A 12,093-nucleotide genomic window follows, 5' to 3' on the forward strand; every position below is an offset into this window, starting at 1 on the left:
CCACTGAAGGACATGATGGAGTCATGCATTTATCTAAAAATTATTTGACTTTTCTTACTTAAGAAATGTTCTCTGAAGAATGCTTACACATTACCTAGTAATGTTCCAAAACACTAGAAAAACAGTAAATGGGCACCTAGAATTGATGTCAGGATGGGAACAGCATATGCTGTAGGCACCCCATATCCAAGAGGACCTTAAGATTCAGTAAACCTGTGAATTCATTCATAGAGAACTTATGAAAAGTCCTTCTGCAGGCCTGAACTGCATACCAGATCATTCATCAAAATGGGACTCTCAGGTAGGTGTATCTTAGGCTTATAATCCCAGCAGTTTGGGGACAGTGACAGTGGAAGCCAGCTTGGACTACACAGTGAGATCCTGTGTCAGGAAAAATGAGAGTGAGTATGCTAGCTAGTCTTTTGTCAACGTGACACAAATTTGAATCACCTGAGGAGAGGGAATCTCAAATGAGAAATTGCAGGTGAATGGCCTGGGAACAAATCTGTGGGGCACTGATCAATGACTATTAATGATTGGCGTGGGAGGGTCCAGCCAATGGTGGGTGTGGCCATCCTGGGCAGGCAGTCCTGTGAAGCATAAACAAGCAAGAAGAGCAAGTGCTGGGAGCAAGCCAGTGAGCAGCATCCGCTATGGTCCCTGCTTTAGTTCCTGCCTCCAGTTTCCTGCCTTGAGTTCCTGCTCTGACTTTTCTGTCATGATGAGCTTAAATCATAAGCTGAAATAAACCCTTTCTTCCCCAAAGTGCTTTTGGTCATGGTGGATTATCACAGCAGTAAGTCAGAGAGGCGGGGAGAAGAGAGAGAGAGAGGAAAAGTGGGGAAAGGAGACAAAGGAAGGCATTAAGTGGGGGGAGGGCAGGGAATAAGAAGAAGGAAGAGGAGGAAAGGTGTGAGAAGGGAGGAGAATGGAGAGGAAGAAGGAGAGAGTGCTTGGGGGAGGGGAGAAAGAGGCCACTTCAATAAAGCCCTAGATGTCATTTGATGCTTCTGATTCTAACTATGACAAAGCATTGCTGACGTTCAGTCTCAAGGCTCACTGTCTATGCACAGTTTTACCCAGCTTTACTACCTTTGTAATAAGTCAAAACAGAGTTGAAACCAGGTAATGGCCATCCATTTACACATTTACACTGGCTCCCTTTCTATACCCCAGAACATCTGAATGTACTGTATCAAAAACTGCAGGAACCACGTGGAGAGATACACCAGCATTTATCAATGTGCTTACTGAAGAAGTCTTGGAGAGGTGAAATTCAATGCCACTCATCAATGATATTTTATGGGTTTGATAAATAAACATCTTGGAAGAATGTTTAGGTTTCAAAGCATGGTCTATCTGTTGAAAGCTTTACTATTATTTTAAGAGATTTCAAGATGAGGTTTCAATAAAAAAAAAAAACTCTTTATATTTGTTAATGAAAGTAATGAAAGATTGATTGCTTTCTCAAACTCTGGTAAGGAAGTCCTGTTACCACACTGTGAGGGAATGATGGAACATCGGGAGGAGGAAAGAAAGAGATATTATGTTCTTCTCCTAGGCACTGCCTACCACCTTGAGAGTTTCTCCTTACTGGTAAGTAGCAAGAAATTCTGAAGGGATTTTACCATAAACCAAAGTTGGAACTGCAAGAATCAAAGTCATGAAAGAACACCAAGTTCATCATTAACATATGTTTAACCTTTTATTTGGATGCTTTATACAAATTCACTATTGGTTTTTTTTTTTTCACTTAGTATTTTTTCTTAGAATCTTATGATAATAAAGAAAACATACATAATGGTTTTTCACAAAAACTCATGTAAGCTCTTCCCCAAATCCTCTGAATTTATTCAAATAAGTATGATCACTTTCTATGAGTACTGACAGAAAGAATTCTTGTGCAACCTAGACAAGATCAAATATGGAATTATTCAGAATATAAGCAGTACATTTAACGAAGCTCAAAAGATACTTTCCTCCAAAGACAATGGGAAGGAACTAGAAAACCTCTGAAGTTACAGAAAGTTCAGTTTTACAAAGATGTTTGAAAAACAAAGATCTTTACCAAACTTTTTTAAAAAGTTAATGCACAACACTGAAGACTGCTGAAACAAAGATGTTCAGAAAGAACAAACCACCAAAATTATATTAATTTGAAGATAAGTCAGCTATTAAAAGCCCAGTTATTAGCTCATATGCAATCTGAATTATTGTTTTTAAATAAATGGTTATAATAAGGAATGGGTCCATCTGTCTGTCTGTTCTTCTGCTCTAGTCTTGCCATCTTCCCTTAAGTATGTCTGATGAGATGAACCAAAGATGACAACCACATTCTCTTAACCACAAGAGTCCTAGCACTCAGGTACAAAGGCCACCAAACCTCAACATTTACATGGAGAACACATATACAAAACTGCAGCCAGAGACACCTCAAGCAAATGCTACAATACAATCAGCTTCCTACTTCATGTCTGAGCAGACTCAGTACCCAGCTATGCAGAACTTCTGTTTTGGAAGTATGAAGATGGCATGGTCACAGTAATTATGGTCAGCAAAAATATTTTTCTGGGGAAGAGGAGGAAAAAAAAAAATAGAAATAGCCACCTCCCATGAAGAGTACAATGAAAATACACATGACCTACGGAAGCTTTGAAGATTCACCTTACATTAAAAGTATTTTTTAAAGTTTCACAAGGAATGAGATATCTGAAAATAAACTATCTAAAATATCACAAGGAGTAATTGGAACATGAGATACAAAATAGTAGTAGAGATCACAATTATTGCTATATAAATATTGCCATAGCTCTTCCTCTCAGTATTATGGTAAAAACAGGAGATGCTGTAACATTTCATCTCCAGATCTCTGAAAACCTTAATAAATATATAGTTTGTAGAAACCACAACCTTACTGAAATGTCCCTTATATTCAATTGAAAGTAAAAACCTTGATCTAGCACCTTCTAAGACATCAAAATCTCTTATGAAGTTTTATCCCAATTCTAAAAAAAAAAAAAAAAGATAAGTTGAATTCAAGACATTAAAGTCATATACATTGTATCTGACCTGAAATTATAGTAGCATTGAACATGTTAAAAATATCTAAGCATCATGTATGAAATCTGAGCTAGTAACATAAACTTATATACACTTTTAAACATTTAGGAAAAGCATTCATTATATAAAATATAATTTACATTCAAAATTGTGTTATCACAAAGTAGTTGTCAGTCTACAGGTAGAAGATCAAATGGCAACAAAAATGATCATATTGCAACCAATATTTGAAATTACCTTAAAAATACCACGAGGGCTTAAAACACAGCAAGCAGCTATTCAATCTGCAGCAATTATGTGAAACACCTAGAGCCCCAGTGAGTATTGATACACAGTATAATACAGACATGTAGCAACCATAAGGACATATGCTATCAACTTGAAGTTTTGCTAGGTAACACAGAATCCCTTTAAGTTGTTTTTTGGCGTGGTGCCAGAGGCTGTGAGGAGACTGGATGCAAGGAGTTGCTTGTTTGTAGGTTCACAGCATGGAGCGTTCAGAATCTTCAAGTAGACTGTACACTTAAAACGTGGGCTTGTTCATGTATTCTTCCATTGTCTGAAAAAGAACAGTGACTAAGAGCAACATTCCCTTCAAGCCATAGGCGTTAGCAGCCCATGATTTGTTTTTCATTCTTTTTGTTTCATTTTGCAAGATTGAAAAAAAATTCAAAAACATACAGAGACATAAACGTTTGCAATCTGCTGAAGGCGACTGCAAGTTTGAATATCATTTGTCTACATGTACACGTGGTTTTAAATGTATCACTTTTAATTGAGAAAGGGCTAAGTTTGATCAGGAAGTAGATGTTTGAGAAGAGAGATGTTGGAGTGGAGAGACACCACTACGGATTTAAAGTTCATTTGTCTAAAATGGTTGTGAGGACCAAATGTAGGGGTGTGTGTGTGTGTGTGTGTGTGTGTGTGTGTGTGCATGTGCACGCTATAGAAGCCCCTAGTAGACAATGTAGCATATACATTGTTTTCTATACTGTGCAGAACCTCTTCATTAAACCTATCGCCCAATCAGAGGGGATAAACATGTCATGAGTCTGGAAGATTTCTGCCATGCTTTTTGAAAGAGAGTTTCTCCAAAGCATCCAGACCCTCTTTCAGTTACTAAATTTGCTAATAAGCCCCAGCATTTTACTTTCCTGTCTTCATCTTTTAAGTGCTTGTACCTCCTGGTTACAAGGAGAATTCCTCATTGGCACTGCAAACTCCGTCTTACTGAACTAGATGCACATGTGTGAAAAACCATGGCCCAGGTTATATCAACGAGGGGAAGAAGGGAACAGCAAGTTATCCTTAGACAATACCTTAAGTCACTGTGAGTCGCTGTCAACTTGCTTAGCAATCAATGCTTAAATATCCACCCCACACGTGTGCTACCTTTGAACATCCCAGAAGAGAGTGACAGCGTAGGCCAAAGAGATCAAGGCTAGTGGCCAACAAGATTGTCTAGAGCAGCAAAACCTGTGGGCCATGACCCTCACAAGGATCACACAGCAGATAGCCTGCCTAGCATATATTTATGATTCATAACAGTAGTAAAATTATAGTAGTGGAGTAGCAATGAAATAATTTGATGGTTGAGAGGTCACCACAACATTAGGGACCATGATAAAGAGTCACAGCATTAGAAAGATTGGGAACCACTGATCTAGAGGATGTCCAAATCAGAAATCAGGGTTTCTAACTGCTTCCTGTATCTCCTTAGAATTCCAGTGGAGCACTGCTGAAATTATTTACACTTAGTCAGCCAATGCTTCCTCCAAAGCTTGTCAGCCTCCTAACTGAGCACTGGCCAAGAAAGGCCCATACCCCAAGGCATCTGCTCTGGATCTCCTCTCGAATATTCCATCCTTTTCTTTTAACTTGACTGGGGAGTCACAACTGGCCCACAGCCTAGGTGGGTTTTGTAGGGCTTATTAAATGCATCCCCATTTAGAAAGATCCAAAACAAATCAAGTCTAAAATTCATTTAGAGTAAGAGATGACAGCACAATATCAACGTTAAAAGATGACAAACTCTAGAAGAATAGCATGCTCTATTTGTTTGATACTCTAATCTTATATATGCTGTAGCTATATAATCTTTGCAAATAAAATGCCTCACTTTTGCAAATTTGACTAAAAGGAATCGACTATATGGACACATTGCCTGGTTGGCCCTTTCGGGCTATTTGTACTTTGATGAGATGGACAAAGGACAAGAATTGGACACCTCACAGACTCGAGCGTCCACTGGGCTCTGGTTATCTGCCCTGCGTTAGCATGAGGCGACTCAGGGCCTGAACCCTGCCCTACCTGCCCTGTCCGAGGCCTGCTATCACTCTGCGAGCCAGAGGAGGCCATGTAAAGGTTTGTGTCCTGCTATCACTCTGTGAGCATGAGGAAGGGTTTTTGTTTTCTTGAATTTGCCACTAAAAAGGCTTGGGACCTACTTAAAACTGGAACAGTGTCAAATCTTTGTCCTCCCATGAGAGTCCTCCTGGAGTCAGATCTTGGGACCCATACCATGGTGGTACACATTTTTACCTCCTCAATGGTCACTCACGGTAGTTTTGGTTAATGCTTTGAAGGTTGAAATGCTGGCGCTCGCCAAGTCGTACCTCATGAATCCACTTGTGTGTGTGAGATGCCCCACTGCTTGAACTTCATTCGACCTACCCCTCTTGACCGGTAATTGTCTGTAAAGATTATCCACTAATGGCTGCCCCCACCTGGTAACCTTGAGAATTACAACGTCTACTCTTCAGCCTTTGCTTCTAACTGTATCAGACCACTCACATTGATGCTATTCCCTCCCATATAAATCACCCTCAAGCAATTAGACTTTCTAGATTATCAATATCTAACCTGGATATACTCAGATTAAGCTTTGAGACTATTGGGTCTTCTTAATAAATATGTGAAAATAACTTTGGTTTTCCTCCCCTGCCCTAAGAAACCTTTACGAAGTGTAAATGGGGAGGTGGGGGGGAGGGGTGTTCTAAGAGCTACTTTAGGGTTTTTAGCTGTTGTAAAGTAGTGTTTCTCAACTGTGGGTCACAACCCCTTTCGAGGTCGCATATCAGATATCCTGCATATCAGATATTTAAATTATGATTCATAACAGTAACAAAATTATAAGTACTAACAAAATAATTTATTTTATGGCTGGGGGTGGGGATCACCATAACATGAGGAACTGTATTTAAAGGTCACGCATTTGGAAGTTTGAGAGCCATTGTTCTAAAGGGAAGACGATGTTATAATGGCCTTTCTCAGCCTCTAGTAACCTCTAGTGCTTATTAGAACATATTTGTTCTTGAAGGTCAAGAAATAACGGGGCAATCCTTCTCCTTTATACAATCTTAACATTTCCCCCTACACATTTCATACTTCCTGAAGCAGAACAGGCATGCAAAGTCAACTTCTCAACCCCCCACAAATGTTCCTTGACATCATTGGAGGGGTCCTAGAGCCCATAAGGACACTAGTGACACTCTAATTTGGCCGGCTCTGTTCATTTAACAAGTGACATTTAAGGACAGCCACAATTTTGCCTGCTCACTGGGACACAATGTTTAACCCAGAGTCTCTGAGGAAACTTTTCACAGGAAACCTTTCACACTGTCCATTCAATCACCAGGGACAGGAACCAACCAATTAGTGCCTTACTGTAAATGAGCTCCTAAAATGCCTGGTCCCAAGATTTAAATGGATCTAGAAACACAGATTCACTGAAAACTCATGAAAACCTGTTTCCTGCAGTTAGGGGACTTTGAAATAGCCTAGTTGTGCTTGGTCTCAGTTCATGAAACTTTAATTACTGTAGTGCCAAAGCCCCTGTAGAAAATCTGCCTCTTCTATAAGGAGCGTACATCTTAAAGACCAAGAGGAGAATCTCGGGACCAACCCCCACTCCCTATACCCTGCTTCTCTGCCCCAGAAAATTTTAATAAATACTCTTTTGTGGAATTTCCAAACCATCTTCAGTACCTCATAAAATCCCCCTTTTTGTTGCATTTGACCTGACAAACACAGAGCTGCTTATGGGAGCCCGCCCTTAGCTTCCTTCATTTGCACTCACCTGAGGATGGAGTCCCTCCATGGGCAGAGGTAAGTAATCAGCTCACAGTACTGCCAAGACAGCTGCTGGGAAATCATGCCTAATGTCTTATTAACTTAACCAGTCTCTTATTTCCAAATAGCAGGAAGAATGGCTTTAGCACCAATTTTAAAAAGGTACTTTATAATTCTTGAAATCCTCTTGACTCTTGACCTGTTATGAAAACAGGAAGATGGAAAAACCCACTGAGGCCAGGGGTGGTACATGACTGTCATCCCAGCAAACTGGGAGGTAGAGGCAGGAGGATCGTGAGTTCAAACCCAGCCTGGGTTACATAATAAGACTCTGTCTTGAAAAAGAAAAAAGAAAACAAACAAACAAACAAACAAACGACCAGTAGAGTGGAGGAGACAGGAAAAAAATAAATGTCCCTTTTCCCACTATTGTTGGAGAGGTGGGACAGAATTTAGGCACCCGGAAACATGCTTGGTTTAGGACTAGTCATTTAGTCTAGACTAAATTAACAGGTGAGTTTGATATCTTTTAGAAGGCAAGGGTTGACAGAACACAGTGCTCTTTTTGACTGTCCTTGTAGGAGCTAATGTAGATTATGTTCCCCTATTAGGTCTGATTCAAATCTGAGATGCTTCTAAAAAGAAAAGTTCCAGAATATTTTTGAGCAACCACAGAATTAGGAGGAGCAGCAAGCCCAGGCTTCAGGGCCATTTATACCTCTGCACTTCGGCCACACGTGCTCCTGATCTATTCATGCAAACAAGAGCACACAGACCTAAGGCCTTCCCAAGAGAGGTAGGAAATTTCAATTAAAATGACAAATGCCATCTTCAATAACACAGCTCTAATATTCCCAGCAAATGAAATAACTATGTGCTACTGTTCTTCCTTCCCAGGGCAGAGCAGACATTTTAATGAAAGTCTTTTTATACATCTCATAAAATTACATTTGCAAAGAATAGCACCAAGCATTTCATACACTTCAGAGGGTAAGGTATTTTCGACCCTGAAGCTCAGCCAAACAGGACAAGCAAAGATTCAGGACCAAACCGCGAGGGTCCAAAGCTCTGTTTCATATTTATTAACTATGAAAATGAGCAGAACATTTCACAGCAAGTCTCTAGTCACTCGCTAAAAAACAGGCTAACACCTAGTTAGAATTGCTGAAAACATTAAGTAAGCTAACCCATGCAAATTGTTTAAAGTGGAAGCTATGCTCAGAACAAAATGTGGGTGCAGTCCTCATTGTTAACTATATTATAATTAGTGCTGGAATTACCCCAGGCATAGAAAACCATACTGACCTCTTGTAACATATCAGAGTCTTCAATGGCCTTGACTGCTGTTTTCTTGGATGTTTCCTGAATTTCTCCACCTATTATAAACTCATCAAGGATAAAATATGCCTTTTCAAAATTAAAGATAATATCCAGCTCACAGACCTGGTGAGAAAAAAAAAAAAAAACAAAGTTTTGATAAATTTGCAGTAGAATCAGGAGAGGCATCTGCCACCATCTCCAGCTTTTCCAACATTGCCATTCAATTCAGGTGATATCCAAACACAAGATACCACATAGCATTTCAAGGACATAAAGATGGGAGCAGAGAATTCTAGACCTTAGCAAAGGTAAAACCAAGTCTTGTTAAAGTAGCTCATGTCTTTAGATAATAAGGTTTGCGGTGGCTCGAAAGAGAAACGCCCTCCAGAGTCTCGAGTATTTGAACACTTGGTCACCAGAAGGTGGCGCTTGGCGTGGTTTTGGAACACTTGAGGTTACAGCCTTGCTAAAGGCATTGGGGTTTATAGCCTCACCCCTCTCCCGGTTTACACTCTCCAGATCTCTGCTTCCTCTGTAAGGTTTGAGATGTGGTCCCTCAGTTTCTTGCTCCTGCCACACTAGCATGCCTCCCCTGCCATTATGAACTCCTCTGGAACTAGAAATCAAAAGAAACTGCTCTCAATCAGCTGCTTTTGGTCACAGTATTTCAGCAGCAACGGAAAAGTAACTAATGCAATGTTTTGTGTTGTAACGGAAAATAAGAGACGCCGTATGGGGAGGGAGACCTCTAGGTACTGTGCTCACACTCACAAGCAGAAGCTGGGTCCCTCTCTTGAAGTGTTAAGTCCAGAACCTTAACTCTCCTGCACTAGGGTCTAACCATCTTGGCGATCAGGTTAGTGAACTGCCAGTTTTTGTATGTATCAAACTTACCTGTTAAGACTCCTAAAAACTTCCCACAAGCCCTGCTCTATGGAGTGAGTGGGTCTGGATCAGGTCTACAAACCTGTACTGCAAGCAGATTTCCATATTTCACTGAAGCTTCAAGTTATCAAAACTGCACATTAACTGGGGTCAAAGACCAACAGAGAGACTGACAGGTCTCAATACGCATAACCTGGACGCTTCCACCCGAGAATGCTTCCATGATGTTCTTGCTGTCCTCCACACTGCTGTACTCCACAAGTCACTGGAAACTGCTTTGTGTACCCACATCCTATCTGCCCAACTGAAGCTGCTCTCTTTAAACCGTCTAACTGAAAGTCCCCCATCCTCCTTTGAGCTCACGACTCAGAAGCATCTGATAACCTTGTCAATCTGTTTCTTTCTTTCTTTCTTTTTAAGATTTATTTACTGTATAACACTAGCTGTCTTCAGACACACCAGAAGAGGGCATCAGATCCCATGATAGATGGTTGTGAGCCACCATATGGCTACTGGGAACTGAACTCAGGAGCAGTCAGTGCGCTTAACTCCTGAGCCATCTTTTCTAGCCCCTGCCAATCTGTTTCTTGATGACGAGATTTCTTCTTCCTTGCTTGGCTGTGCCATTGAACAGTCCTCCTCTGACACTGGAGACTCCTTCTCAGACCTTCTGGATGATTCTCTTTGACTCCCCCCCCCCCATACTACCCTGTGTTTGACGGGTGAGTACGAGTAGATGAGGCAAGACAGCTCAAGGGATAAAAGTGCTTGCTGACAACCCTGAGATTTGAGTTTGAGCACCAAAACCCACAAGATGGACAGAGAGAACCTATCCCCACAAGTTGTCATCTGACCTCTACACACACGCCCTAGCAAACATGTAATCCCCCAGCAAAATAAATGAATGTACTGGCTAGTTTTGTGTTAACTTGACACAGCTGGAATTATCACAGAGAAAGGAGCTTCAGTTGGGGAAATGCCTCCAGGAGATCCAGCTGTAAGGCATTTTCTCAATTAGTGATCAAGGGGGGAGGGCCCCTTATGGGTAGTGCCATCTCTGGGCTGGTAGTCTCGGGTTCTATAAGAGAGCAGGCTGAGCAAGCCAGGGGAGGCAAGCCAGTAAAGAACATCCCTGCATGGTTTCTGCATCAGCTCCATTCAGGCCATAAAGCCAGCATGTAGGCAGAACCACCTGCCAAAATGAAAACAAAGACCTGATCTACCACAGTCCACAGTTGTGGGAAGACCTTGCTTTTTGGCATTTCTGTCATTCTGCTTCTAGATAATACTCCAACGTTGTCCTCTGACTTCCACATGTGCAATGGATCCTTCACGCACTGGTGTACATACATACAAATCACACACACACACACATAACACACACACCAAGGACATATTCATACACACAGATAATAATAATAAGTAATAATAATAATTACCCAAGGATAATTTTTTTTAAATTCCTGAACCCAACAGGAAGGGGCTTAGCTGCATGATATATTAAAATCAATGTCCAACAAGACACATAAGGAGCACTGGTTATGGGGGACTCATTTATAAGAATAATTAAGAACAATCCAAAATTTATTCATAAAGAACTGTTCAAGTCATGCATGTACATCTCTATAATGGCATTGGTATTGTATGTATCTATGTACAGTTTGAAAAGAATAGGGTAAGCCAGGCAGTGGTGACACACACCTCTAGTCCCAGCACTTGGGAGACAGAGGCAGGTGGATTTCTGAGTTCAGGGCCAGCCTGGTCTACAGAGTGAGTTCCAGGACAGAGAAACCCTGTCTCCAAAAAACAAAAAACAAACAAACAAACAAAACAGACAAAAATAGGGTAGTTTTACATGGAAAGATGTAGAAAAATCTCTAATAGGCTTATAAGGAGAATAATAAAGTTATAGGAAAATATGCATACTGTAATCCATTTGTTTAAGCTTAAAAGATTATATGTTTAGAAGGGTTCGTAAATGCATTTTTAAAATAATTTGGAGGGGCTGGAGAGCTGGCTCAGCAGTTAAGATACTGAGAGCTCTTTCAGAGGTCCTGAGTTCAATTCCCATCTGTAATAGGATCTGGTGGCCTCTTCTGGTGTGTCTGAAGACAGCTACAGTATACTCATATACATTAAATAAATATATCTTTAAAAAATAATTTTGAACAATATGAACAGAAAGAAATTACAGTAAATTAGACATCCATAGACAAGAAAGTACCAGAAGAAATCAGTTACCAGAGGCCAGGAGAGGCAGAAGGCGGGGGTTAGAGTAGCAGACGCAGAGAAAGCTCAGCATTCGAGGCAGGCACAGACTAGAAAGCCAAGCAGACAGGAGTCTTGTTAAGATGGAGCTGTCAACAGAGCCCTGCCAGGTAACCTGACAAACATCCCTACAAATCCACTAGGAACCTCCCACGAGACACCTGTCCCCAGACCTAAAGGCATGCAACAATCAATTCACTGCATCTAATTTCCAGGAATAAGGTAAGGAGGTTTGTAGAGTTGAATACACACAACACACACATCTTTATAGCAAATGTTGTGAGGGAGCAAGTACTGCGTATATAGCAACTCTATATAAAGAGCTGCTCTGCAGCCCAACTCCATTTAAGCATAAGTAGAGGTGACAACCTGCTGAACCGGGGCAAAGTTCCAGTTTTTTTCTTTCTTTCTTTCTTTCTTTCTTTCTTTCTTTCTTTCTTTCTTTCTTTCTTTCTTTCTTTCTTTCTTTCTCTTTTTCTTTCTTTCTTT

General features: G+C 40.7%; 1 protein-coding gene across 2 annotated transcripts in view; it reads right to left on the bottom strand.

The window, feature by feature from the left end:
- Nucleotides 1-1,692: 1,692 nt before the first annotated feature.
- The window catches only part of Ap1s3 (adaptor related protein complex 1 subunit sigma 3), a 62,303-nt gene continuing 51,902 nt past the window's right edge, over nt 1,693-12,093 (bottom strand). The window contains exons 4-6 of one of the 2 annotated variants that reach the window (XM_029538949.1): nt 8,437-8,574; nt 7,139-7,330; nt 1,693-3,619 (exon numbers count right to left, since the gene is read on the bottom strand). In XM_029538949.1, the coding sequence (XP_029394809.1) occupies nt 7,286-7,330; nt 8,437-8,574 (183 nt within the window). In that variant the 3' untranslated portion in view covers nt 1,693-3,619; nt 7,139-7,285. The remainder of the gene's footprint in view (nt 3,620-7,138; nt 7,331-8,436; nt 8,575-12,093) is intronic. The other variant, XM_021199098.2, reaches the window with a different exon arrangement.

The sequence above is a fragment of the Mus pahari genome, chromosome 5 (assembly GCF_900095145.1).
Source record: "Mus pahari chromosome 5, PAHARI_EIJ_v1.1, whole genome shotgun sequence".
NCBI lineage: Eukaryota > Metazoa > Chordata > Mammalia > Rodentia > Muridae > Mus > Mus pahari.